Source organism: Sander lucioperca, chromosome 21 (assembly GCF_008315115.2).
Source record: "Sander lucioperca isolate FBNREF2018 chromosome 21, SLUC_FBN_1.2, whole genome shotgun sequence".
NCBI classification, from domain to species: Eukaryota; Metazoa; Chordata; class Actinopteri; order Perciformes; family Percidae; genus Sander; species Sander lucioperca.
Genome location: NC_050193.1, coordinates 1,200,052 through 1,213,053, shown reverse-complemented (window position 1 = coordinate 1,213,053; position 13,002 = coordinate 1,200,052). Strand labels below are relative to the sequence as shown.

The following is a 13,002-nucleotide window of genomic DNA, read 5'->3' as shown; positions in this document are numbered from 1 at the left end:
ATGAATCGGATGCTGCCCATACAGTTCTTCTTCTTTCCTTTTGCTTTTGCTGCACTCAAAAGCATCCCATTTTTTATTAAAACAATATAATATAGTAATATACATACTTAAAAAGACACAGGTTCAGATGAAGTGTTAGATGGAAGTTTACATTCTAAAATTATTTTTAAAACTTAAAAAAAACAACATTTTTTGACGTTCTTACTGGCAAAGGCCTCTGCCTATATCCGGGTCTGCTTACAGCTACGCGTCCTTCATGTTAAAATATTCTGACTCGGTGTCGGCTCACCTGTGAGTTCTGGTCTGGATGCCGAGTCTTCTCTTTCCAGCTCTCAGCGAAGGCGGTCGCTTTTTCTCCCTCTCCCTCCCAGGCCTACCCTGCTTGCTATCTTGTCTTGTGTTGTCTGCTGTTAACTTTTTAGAGACTCTCCCTGCAAGGCTCTACAAATACCTAAAAATCATGGAATTGATTAACTGGTCTCTCAACGCAGTTGACACTGTATTCTCGAGGAGGAGCACTGGTTCGGGTGAGCCAGCATGTCCTGACGGGACGTTTGCTGCGGGGTATACGATGGACAGCTGGGAGAAATGGCGTGTCGTGTGTCTCTCTGCTCTTTCCGTGGAGGACGTTGAGGATATCTACCTATTTGGAACCCTGATAACTGGAATGTTGCTGATTGGAGGATGCTTCGCTCTGGTTTATCGAAGAATTGGAAAGACTTTGGTAGCTGTCCAAAGCCCAAGGAAGCTGCCTGGCCTGACTGAAGCTGTCGGAAAAGTGATCAGTTTGAAAACTGGAACTATTAATCGCGTGATGGAAAACAAAATGGTAATGACCCGCGGCTTGGATACCATCATGAGGAAGGTCATGGATTTGGAAAGAAAAATTGACCAATTGAACAGTGTGTAGTTGGACAATAGAATGAATGTTTAAATTAGAGCAGCCATTCGTGTAGACAAAACAAATTTAATCTTTCGGCTCCCTTATCCTGAACGGCCTTGCCAAGGCCGTCTCTTGGAACAAACAGTCACCCTGTTGGGGCTCTGCAAGCGAGACTCTCTTGGTTCCTCCCCCGTCTTCCCCACTGCCTGCTGATTGTCGTATCGGCTCTGGACTGTTCAAGGGTGTCACCATGGCAACGTGCTGTGTTTTCGCTATAACATTCTGCGGACTGGGTCACTAGTGGGACTGCCGGGCTGTGCGTTTCTCAGCAGGCCAAACTCCCCCAACCTACCCTCTCCCCAGTCCCACGCCTTCGCCGCTAAATGTGCAACTGTACATTTATGTTATGTTATGTTATGTTATGTTATGTTATGTTCAGCAGTGCAAATGTACTGTTTGTGTGCCTATGTGCTGAGGTGTTTTTTCCTGTTCCCACACTGTTCTTATCTTTATGAGGATAGTCTGAGAGTTGCTTTTTTTTCCCTCTCCTCTCCTCATGTGATGCTGTATTCTCCCTGCGAGAGTTAAGAGAGAGTTGTTTTGGCGCCGCATATATGGCGACTCGGTGTGTCTGTGCGTGTTGCTTTAATGTGACATGCACCTACAGCACCAGGACAAATTCCTTGTGTGTGTAAACGTACTTGGCAATAAAGCTTTTTCTGATTCTGATTCTGAGTCAGTTTGGGTACCGAGACCTGGTGCTAATACGGTGCCTATTTGGTCTACTGGACCAAATACCAACACCGATTTCGGTGCGTCATTTTTGTGTCACTTAAATGTCTGCACTTCTCTCTGATGCTCCGAAACTGACGTTAAAAACAACAGAAGCATCGCTGCACGTGAAGCTTGTTAACACTTAGCAGCAGGTAACGTTAGCCTACCGTTAGCTAGCAGCTGGATTAAAATGCTGACAGTATTTCACCTTAGAGGATTCCAACACCGGGACGTCCAACAGTCTGCAGCTAAAGACACAAACTAGCTGCCCTATATGGCCACTGCCTGCCGCTACATGGTGCATTTACTTGACACTGGTAAACCTCGTGCTGCATTCAAAGTTATTGTAAAATATGCTTTTCCCATCAGGTGGTTGTTTTTGTCATTTACCAGCAATTTACTATTATTAGTTATTGTTATTACATATTTAATACATCTTTTAAATATCATATATGTTATTAGTAAACAAGCTGCTCTTTAATGTCACTGACTGTCGTTTTGTGCTCTGTTTTAAGAATCTTTTTTTAAAGTTGTGGTTCAGGAACCATTTTAAAAGAATTGTTTTAGCACCGGTATCGGAAAAAACCCAAACGATACCCAACGCTAACGAGAACTCACCTACGACGTTCTTCGTCCGTCTGTGAGACAAACTATTATTCTTACAGCTACGTGTCCTTCTGCATGTTAAATATTATATAACAGACTCCAGACAGTTCTCTCTTTGACTCCAAACATCAAATCTTCTTCTGAACACGATTCAGTCTCTGTGTTTGTGAACATTACAAAAAATACAAAGGGACAAATGTGAAGTTCCATATAAGCTGACGGCCCGAAAAGCAAAGTTGATACAGACTTACAGCAGAGATACAGCAGAGAGAATGGGGAGACACTAAGATAATGTCACGTCTGATATTACGTGTGTTAACTTACGGACAGTTTTAGATATTTGACTTATTAAAGCAGCCATATTATGCTCATTTTCAGGTTCATAATTGTATTTTAAGGTTGTACCAGAATAGGTTTACATGGTTTAATTTTCAAAAAACACCATATTTGTGTTGTACTGCACCGCTCTCTCTCACTGCTGCAGATCCTCTTTTCAGCTGGTCTCTGTTTTAGCTACAGAGTGAGACCTCTTTTCTTCTTCTTCTTCTGTACTATCTTTGATTGCACTGCACATGCCCAGTAGCTCAGATGTAGATCATGTCAGCTAGCTAGCTCCATAGACAGTAAAAGAAAGGCTCTTTCTACAACTTCAGTCAGTTACAAGGCAGGATTAGCTGGGAGACTTCTAAATGAGGGCGCACATGGAAGTAGTTCTTTTGTAGATTATGGTGAACTTGTGTGTGTTGTAGCAGTGCTTTGCTATTGAGAACGAGGTAGCATGCTAGCGTTAGCATGCTAGCGTTAGCATGCTAGCGTTAGCCATAGCATTAGCATGCTAACGCTACGAGCTAATGGTTGCGGTTAGCCTGCTCGTTTCGGCTTGTGATGTCACAAGCCGTGCCGATTTTTTTCACATTCAGAAACCGTATCTCACTCTAAACAGCATGGATGGATTTTTTTCAAAGTTTGTATGTGTGTGGAAGCACCAGAGACACAAAAGAACACCCCAAATCCCAGAAAAAGTGATTTTTTCATAATATGGGCACTTTAAGTAAATGTTTGCTGCAAACGTAACATCAGACATAACTTTAACTTAGTGTCTCTCCATTCTCTCTGCTGATTCCTCACGTCTGTTTCCACTTTTGTCTTCATAAAAACTCAGTTTTTTTGGGTCATCAGGTTATAAAAAGCCAAGTTCTGGGTTCTTTACCCTGTTGGTAGTGAACATCAACATACAGCAGCTTTAAGGCATGTTTCTGTTGTTGGCTAGCAGACTACAAGTCAACGGAGAGCAGAGAGATGTTTCCCCTCCTCTGCGCGTGGCTTTCAGAGTATGACGCTCTGTCTCTATAATGACTCAGAAATATTGGACTGTTGCAGAAGTCTCTTTTTATTTATAAAAAGCCAGACTCACAGGTTTGTCTCAGAAGGTTTCACAACATTGTTTGTATATATAAAAAAATGTTCACAACAAAAATAGCATTAGAAACATTCAATTTTATCGCAGAAAGATTGTAGTTATCAATCGTACCAAATAAACTCAACTGAATGTTTGTTCCTGCTTTTAAATGGTCTGCCTTCTGAACACACTTCACTCAACACTGCACAGGTGTTTTCACAAATATAACATCCTCTAACATTTGGACTGGAGTACAGTAATGGAGTAAATGTAATTAGTTACATTCCAGCACAGGTGAGCAGGATACGTTGGCGTTAATAAACTTGGTGTGCTGGTTTTTAGGTGCAGGCGGGAACGTTAACACAGTTCTGAGTTTCGATCTTTGGCTCGCCGTTGGGCGGCGTTCCACAGTCAGCCTTTGGATCCCCGAAGAATGTCGCTGGCTCCTTCAGACGACCAATGGTAGGACTGAAAACACACACACGCACGCACACACACACACACACACACACACACACACACACAAAGACACAAAGCTAAACTTAACTGTGGTCGCTGCATGATGCCCATTGGTATGGTAAGTAACTCCCGTTACTCATTGGTCCTCAGTACATTTTAAACTCACCTGTAGTCGCTGAAGTCAGGTGTACAGCGTCTGATCCGGAAGCGTCTGGGCGATCCACCGCAGGACGGGCGACACAAACTCCATGGCTCCCAGCCCTCCCAGGTACCCCTCGCTGTAACACACACACACACACACACACACACACACACAGACAGACAGACAGACAGACAGACAGACAGACAGACAGACAGACACAAACAGACAAAATCTTAATGAGTACCTCAACATTTGGACTTAAGGACAGTACTGGAGTACTTGTACTTAATTACATTTATCAAGTTTTTCCCAAGGTTGTGAATATGCCGTGACATCATTGTAAATGATCTCTTGAGTATTAATAAAGGTTGAATGTGTGTGTGTGTGTGTGTGTGTGTGTGTGTGTGTGTGTCTCTGTGTGTGTGTGTGTGTGTGTGTGTCTGTGTGTGTGTGTGTGTGTGTATGTGTGTGTGTGTGTGTGTGTGTGTGTGTGTGTCTCTATGTGTGTGTGTGTGTGTGTGTGTGTGTGTGTGACCTACGGTAACATTTGTCAACATCGTAGCAGACCCGTGTCTCAGTCAGAGCGCCCCCGCTGCAGATAGATCCGTTGTGAGCGCGATGGAGACACTGGCGCTCTCGAGCCTGTCTGCCGCCGATCTGTTTGCAGCGGATATCCCTGCCGCCAAACGGGTATTTGCACGGATTCCATGGCGACCACTGTGACCACATCCCGTCCACTGCAGATACACAAAAGTCAAGTAAAAATGCTGTGATCCCATCGGGGAAACAAATACTTGCTTTATGAAAACATGGGATCACAGGGATTGAAAGATGAATAAATTACGTGTCGAGGTGCCAAGTTAACATGAGAATTCAGGCTACTTATTGCTGGGACAAACAAAAAAGACTTTGTAGGTTTTCATCCTCTTTACTGGAACTGTGTATCACACACAGACTGACGCATGTCCAATTCCTCCTGCTGTAGAAGTGAAGCCAAAATCTCCCGGGTACTTCCTAAAGTCCACGAGCGTGTCCCTGGCTTTATACTCCAGTAAGAAAGAGTCCAGGCAATGTGTTACCTTTGAGTTTTTAATTACCGAATCCCTAAAAGAACAGGAAGATAGAAAGGTCTGGAAAGCAACAAACATTTCCTTTATTTGTCTGGGCGAAGAACCCATTTTATATTTTACTGTGAAAAAACAAGCATTGTGGAGAAAAGAAAGAAATATTTGCTTAAAATACTTTGTAAGCCACCTGTGCATGTTAAAGGGATACTTCACCGATTTAGTATTAAGCTTTGTATCAGTAGAAACCCGGTATTATTTTTGAATGACCGTGCTTCCCTCCCTCATGTCGTGGAAAAACTCTTCCGATGACGTAAAACGAGGATTTTTGCGTCATCGGAAGATTTTTGCCCAGAGGCAAAGGACTACAGCCAGTAGTAGGAGCTACTTCCGCATGTTTTAAACCCGCCCATAGGGGGGTTGGACTGTCGTCTTTTTCCGGAGATTGTCGAGGCAAAAACAAGTGTCAGCCATCTTGAATCCTCGCTTAGCTTCTCAGCAGAAACTGTTAGATAGATTTATTCATCCCGAAGGAAGTTTTAGAACAATTATGTGCATTCAAACTACCGCACACGTGTAGCACCGGGATACATTGGTACAGATCAGAGGATCAGCAGGACACTTTATTACAGACAGAATACTCGACACAGCTTCACCCGCCTGCTATGGAGACCAGCGGTGCTGCTCGATGCCTCTGGCCGGTAAAGGGACATCATCAGCGGGGACAACAGGTTCTCACACTCATCTCGTAAAATACGGACGCTTGGTCAGGTGCCTTTGTCGTTCTTATTGACGCTAAAAGTCTCCTTTAGCGCTATAAGTAAACGCTCTTGGTCGGGACTATTGCCGTCCCTTTAGCGCTATAAGTAAACGTGCTTGGTCGGGACTATTGCCGTCCCTTTAGCGCTATAAGTAAATGCGCTTGGTCGGGACTATTGCCGTCCCTTTAGCGCTATAAGTAAACGTGTTTGGTCGGGACTATTGCCGTCCCTTTAGCGCTATAAGTAAATGCTCTTGGTCGGGACTATTGCCGTCCCTTTAGCGCTATAAGTAAACGTGCTTGGTCGGGACTATTGCCGTCCCTTTAGCGCTATAAGTAAACGTGCTTGGTCGGGACTATTGCCGTCCCTTTAGCGCTATAAGTAAACGTGCTTGGTCGGGACTATTGCCGTCCCTTTAGCGCTATAAGTAAATGCGCTTGGTCGGGACTATTGCCGTCCCTTTAGCGCTATAAGTAAACGTGTTTGGTCGGGACTATTGCCGTCCCTTTAGCGCTATAAGTAAACGTGCTTGGTCGGGACTATTGCCGTCCCTTTAGCGCTATAAGTAAACGTGTTTGGTCGGGACTATTGCCGTCCCTTTAGCGCTATAAGTAAATGCGCTTGGTCGGGACTATTGCCGTCCCTTTAGCGCTATAAGTAAACGTGTTTGGTCGGGACTATTGCCGTCCCTTTAGCGCTATAAGTAAATGCTCTTGGTCGGGACTATTGCCGTCCCTTTAGCGCTATAAGTAAACGTGCTTGGTCGGGACTATTGCCGTCCCTTTAGCGCTATAAGTAAACGTGCTTGGTCGGGACTATTGCCGTCCCTTTAGCGCTATAAGTAAACGTGCTTGGTCGGGACTATTGCCGTCCCTTTAGCGCTATAAGTAAACGCTCTTGGTCGGGACTATTGCCGTCCCTTTAGCGCTATAAGTAAACGTGCTTGGTCGGGACTATTGCCGTCCCTTTAGCGCTATAAGTAAACGTGTTTGGTCGGGACTATTGCCGTCCCTTTAGCGCTATAAGTAAACGTGCTTGGTCGGGACTATTGCCGTCCCTTTAGCGCTATAAGTAAACGTGCTTGGTCGGGACTATTGCCGTCCCTTTAGCGCTATAAGTAAACGTGCTTGGTCGGGACTATTGCCGTCCCTTTAGCGCTATAAGTAAACGTGTTTGGTCGGGACTATTGCCGTCCCTTTAGCGCTATAAGTAAACGTGCTTGGTCGGGACTATTGCCGTCCCTTTAGCGCTATAAGTAAACGTGCTTGGTCGGGACTATTGCCGTCCCTTTAGCGCTATAAGTAAACGTGCTTGGTCGGGACTATTGCCGTCCCTTTAGCGCTATAAGTAAATGCGCTTGGTCGGGACTATTGCCGTCCCTTTAGCGCTATAAGTAAACGTGTTTGGTCGGGACTATTGCCGTCCCTTTAGCGCTATAAGTAAACGTGCTTGGTCGGGACTATTGCCGTCCCTTTAGCGCTATAAGTAAACGTGCTTGGTCGGGACTATTGCCGTCCCTTTAGCGCTATAAGTAAACGTGCTTGGTCGGGACTATTGCCGTCCCTTTAGCGCTATAAGTAAACGTGTTTGGTCGGGACTATTGCCGTCCCTTTAGCGCTATAAGTAAATGCGCTTGGTCGGGACTATTGCCGTCCCTTTAGCGCTATAAGTAAACGCTCTTGGCCGGGACTATTGCCGTCCCTTTAGCGCTATAAGTAAACGTGCTTGGTCGGGACTATTGCCGTCCCTTTAGCGCTATAAGTAAACGTGTTTGGTCGGGACTATTGCCGTCCCTTTTGACGCAGTTATGTTAAGGAAAAGGTCGTGGGTAGGCATACGGTTCCGTGACACGCGGGAAGAACGGGATGGTTGGGTTTAGGAAAGGGTCGTGGGTGGGCATACGGTTCTGTGACACGCGGGAGGAAAATAAAAAGCGACTATAGCAAGCGTGACAAGCGGGATGCGAACCCTGCTCTCCTGGGTGAAAGTCCTGTGTTTGTTTGACCCATCCACCCCCCCAACCAACCTCCATACACGGAAATTCGCCCTTACATACTACTCGCTAAATCCTCTCTAACTGCTGCTCTCCCCGGTGCGTTACACAAATACGCTGAAAGATGCCTTTTTCGTCACATCAGACGCTGACAGCCACTGTCCAAACGTCCTGATTTTACGAGTTCAGAATGAGAACGGGTTGGCGGGGAACGTTGAACGAATGTGTCGGTGGAAAGCACTAAAAACACTAGCTGGCCACTTGTTCCATCAATCGTGCTTGCAAGTGTCCGCTCATTAGACAACAAAATGGACTACATCCAACTTCAACGAAACTCCCAACGCGAGTTCAGAGACTGCTGTGTTTTTGTTGTTGTGGAAATATTGCTGTACCGGACCAGAGTGATAGAGAAAGACATAGCTCTGTACCGGACTATCCAGCCTGCTGCTCTGTCACCGGGTAAGACTAGTCGAGGTGTGCTGTGTTAACACGGACTGGTGCTTGTATCCAACTAACTGCTAACTGCTGGTGGAGTTTGTGACTGTTAAATGCCAACCATTCTACATCCCACGCAACTTTACGGCTGTGTTTATACTCTATGTTTATACCACAGCCCACCAAGCGCTAATGCTGGTAGCTCTGTGTTAGCTGAACTTTACGGAGCATATAATGTGTGTGCACTAAATGCAGTGATGGGAATAACGGCGTTATAAAAAACAGCGTTACTAACAGCGTTACTTTTTTTCAGTAACGAGTAATCTAATTGACTACTCTTCCCATCTTAATAACGCCAAAAAATGCTACTTGTTACTATATTTGAAGCTGTTTTTTTCATCAGACCAACTAGATCTCTGAGTCTGAGCCGAGAGGCAAAGACTTTTTTTTATTGTTCTTCCTTGGTTAGTGGGCAGTGCACGATTGGCTGAGGTTGAGTAAAATGTCATGGTTAGCCAATCAGAGGTAGAGTTGGGCGGGTGTTCAAAAGCATGCATAGTCAGACACACAACGAACAACACAAGCGTGTCAGTCAACGAGAGAGAGGCAGGTATGGAGTTATGAAATCAAGGAGAGGGTTAACTTCTCCTGCTCCAGATCTCCACCGTGGTCAGAAAGAACAGGGGAGACACTTTGGTTCTCTGACTATGACTCTAGAGTCGGTACTCGCTCTGAAGCTAATCGCCGTCACTCTCTCACTTCTCCCTCGCTCTATCACCTACTCCCCACACACACACACACACACACACACACACACACACACACACACACACGCCGGCTTGACGCACATACCAGCGCACAAGTATAAACATCAGGCCACTTATGTTATTTGCACTACAAAGAGTGTATATATTTGTTATTTATTTTTGGTATAGTGCTTAACAAGCATCATTTAATTTTGCCCAGTCGTGGCCTGTTGAGGTGTTATTTGTGTTGATCCACTATATAAAATAATATCTACATACATGGCTTTTGATTGGAGGTTATTGGAGGTCTCACTTTGTCCCACAGCAACATTAAAATAGTTTAGATTTGTGTAAATTGTTTCTGTTAATAATGTATTGTATTAAGTGTCCATTTCATTATAATATTCAGATTTATCATAAATAATTGAACATGCATTTTAAGTTCTGTTAAAGAGGGGTAGGTGGAGGTGGGGTCACATTTGAGCATTTAAAAATGTACTTGAAAGTAACACAATAGTTACTTTCTGAAGTAACTAGTTACTTTCATAATTTGTAACTGAGTAACTCATTTAGTTACTTTTTGGAAGAAGTAACTAGTAACTGTAACTAATTACTTTTAAAAAGTAACTTGCCCGACACTGACTAAATGTAGCCTGTTTCGTATGTCGTTTTTATATATTGTAACCAATTGAGCCACGGTGAAACGTTTATATATACATGATATGGTTGAAATGACAATAAAACACACTTGTTGAGTTGATCGTCTTACTGTCTGTCTGTAAAGGGTAGGCGTGGCTTGGGAGTAGACGCTAAAGCAGCGAAGCAAGTGCATTCTGGGATTTGGTGTCTTTCATCCACATGAGCCAAAAACACATTTTCTGGCTTTTCTCGGCCTAGAAGCCACCAATTTCACCAGAAATTTCACATTTCCACTACATAAGTGACCCAATTTAAAGATATATTCAACTTTCCAATGGAAATATCCCTTTAAAAACGTGTTGTTACAGACAGATAATTTAAGGATAGTACGTTTCTTTTGTATGTCCTTTTCTTCCCCCTAGTGGTGAAGAAAAGATAGTGTCATTTGTAACAGTTGATAGTCAGAATAACAGGACGTGATGTTCAGGAAGTTCCTTTTTCCTATGGCTTCATAGAGGAAGCCCATTATTTGATAGATCCTTGACTCCTCGGTCCTTGGCTGAACCCAAAGTTGTTCTGTCCGTCCTCGGTGAAGGCCGTCTCTATTAGGATCTGCAGCACTTTGTCGATCTCCCTCTGTTCTCCTGTGTTTTCCCCCTCCCTTCCTGTTGCATGTTTGTTTTCCCCTGTCTGTCTGTCCGAAAATCGGCCTTCAGACAGTCTGACGAGGTCAGTTACTCGAGTCTGTTCGGTGTGTTCCGTGCCACCATCCGTCGGCTGTCAGCCTTCATTTTGGCCGATTTGACATGTTGAATCGGAAGGCGGGCACTGCCGGCAGTCAGACTCAAATGACCAATCTGATTGGTAGAGTGCTAACCTGGAAACGAGGAGCGGGATGAGCGTGACTAGAGTCTCTCAAAATCTGACGAAAATCTTTTAAACTGACCTTTGTTGATCTGAAATGAAGACAGATTCAGCAACTGCACGGCCTATTTCTCTCTTAAAATGTTTTCAGAAACACGTTTCGGTGAACTATTTTAGTCCAATATGAGATCGTATTCTGAACAAGCCGCCATGACAGTCTGGCTTTGAATTTCCGGAGAAACCAGACCCACGTGACGCCTTCTTCCAATCAGCTGCCGGTTTTCATTTTTGGGCGACAATACAGATTAGCGCCGCCTGCTGTTATGGAGACGTATATTTGCAATGGCGATTAGTCTGGTGGTGGCGAGGACCCCAACCACTACACAACATCACCGCTGTTACAACATCTGGTATGAAACATCTGAAAGAATACGAGTTGAGCATGAAGGAATCTACAGACAGCAGCCAAAATGCAGCAACTTCAGGTACGGCAAAGGAAGGACAGTCACTGCTAAAAACTTGATGGGACGGGAGTAGGATTCGGTTTTCGGTTTCGGATTCGGCAGAATCTTAACCAGTGGATTTGGTATTCGGCTGAACCCCAAAAATCTGGATTTGGTGCATCCCTAGTTAGACCAGCATATAGTTTGTGTATAAAGAGCCTTTTTGAGCAGCATTCTGCCCATCTTTAAATGATTTAGTCTGTGCAGTAAAAGATAAGATTTTGTGTGTACCTGGACAGTGCTGGTTGGTCTGACAGATGCTGGTTCGACGTCCCTCTCCAGGACACGGCTGGCCACCGTGTTTGGGGGCCGGGCTATCACATCTCCTGAGTGACACCTGAAGCCCCGCCCCACAGGTAACGGGACAGGATGAGAACGGAGACCAAGACCCCCAACCTCCGTCCACTGGAACAGAGACAAACAAAGAGACAGAGAGAGTTATCACCATAGATATAGAACAATTATTGTTCTATATCTATGGTTATCACCTCTACGAGGACACCTTCCTGTGTCCACCATGGGACTTTATTTCAGTTAAAATGTGTCCTGTAGTGAACGGGAAGAGACAGATAATGTTTAGATCCTGTTTGAATTGAGCCTTGAATTACACAGATGATGTCTGTCAGTTTAAAAGATAATTTATCAAGTGGAGAAAGTCCATTTGTCAATTTGTGGTAAAAGTATCAGACTGTGAAAATGCGTCATTAGAAAGACTCGTCAGCCCAAAGTGTCTTAGTGACGTCTCTTTGAAGCTACGATGTCTGTCTGTCTGTCTGTCTGTGTGTGTGTGTGTGTGTGTGCGTGTGTGTGTTTGTTACTGGAATGTTTTCTCTTCCCGGCTGATAAAAAGACGCTGGATAAATCACATCAGGTTCATCATGTTACGTTTGTTGTGGAAACCTTTATGGTCTGATACCTGAGCAGTGAGGCAGGTGGTTGCAGAAGGTTGTCTCGCTGGCGCCACCCTGGCAACCAGCACCGGGCGGGCTAGATGAAGGGGCGGGGTTAGAGCAGGAGCGTTGGCGAGACCTGACGGGAGCTCGGCCTTCTGGGATACAGGAAGCAGAACACTCTCCCCAACTGGACCAACCAGTCCAGAAACCGTCCACTGTTAGAGACGCAGATAGGCAGATGTTAATCTTAAAGGTTCACTGTCTCTGTCTGTCTGTCTTTCTGTCTATCCATCCATCTTACCAGGACAAGGACTCTGACAGACGCTGCTCTGAGTGCTCGGTCCGTCACAGTGTCGACCGCCATATTTAGGGGCGGGGCTATCACACCTCCTGGTCGCCAGCTGCAGCCCCTCCCCACAGGAGACAGAGCACGGCCCGGGCTGAGACCACGCCCCCCAGCTGCCGTCCACTGCAGAGATAGCCAATCACAACGGTTTGCTTTGTTACCTGATCATCAAACCCAAAGAGATTCTGTTACGTTTTTATAGTTTTTACAGCCGTGAATTTAGCGCCTGTTTGCTATTGAATCATATTACTCTCAAATGCAATTATACACATGTTCATTGTGTTAATATCTACATACTCACTTTCAGAGTCCAATGTCTTTGCATTTTGCATCTCGGGCTACATTCACACTGCTACGTTTTGGTTTAAAAAGGTTTGGTTTAAATATCTTCTGCTACGCCCCCCCCCCCCCCCTCATTCCCCCTGCTCTGGCGTTTCCCCCCCTCTCACTTTTGTCTCAAAACTCACATGCTTAAAAACCAAAACGAAGCTGGAG

The 13,002-nt window shown here is 44.9% G+C and overlaps 2 protein-coding genes and 1 pseudogene across 2 annotated transcripts in view; all 3 read right to left on the bottom strand.

The window, feature by feature from the left end:
• The window catches only part of LOC116055156 (SE-cephalotoxin-like), a 521,701-nt gene that overhangs the window by 8,095 nt on the left and 500,604 nt on the right, over positions 1-13,002 (bottom strand). The gene's annotated exons all lie outside the window — the stretch shown is intronic.
• LOC116062301 overlaps positions 1-13,002 on the bottom strand; it is a 1,036,964-nt pseudogene that overhangs the window by 534,128 nt on the left and 489,834 nt on the right.
• LOC116055155 (properdin) overlaps positions 3,434-13,002 on the bottom strand; it is a 13,950-nt gene continuing 4,381 nt past the window's right edge. The window contains exons 6-11 of the mRNA XM_031306960.2: positions 12,463-12,630; positions 12,185-12,376; positions 11,500-11,673; positions 4,803-5,000; positions 4,288-4,399; positions 3,434-4,130 (exon numbers count right to left, since the gene is read on the bottom strand). Of these exons, the coding sequence (XP_031162820.1) occupies positions 4,001-4,130; positions 4,288-4,399; positions 4,803-5,000; positions 11,500-11,673; positions 12,185-12,376; positions 12,463-12,630 (974 nt within the window). The 3' untranslated portion in view covers positions 3,434-4,000. The remainder of the gene's footprint in view (positions 4,131-4,287; positions 4,400-4,802; positions 5,001-11,499; positions 11,674-12,184; positions 12,377-12,462; positions 12,631-13,002) is intronic.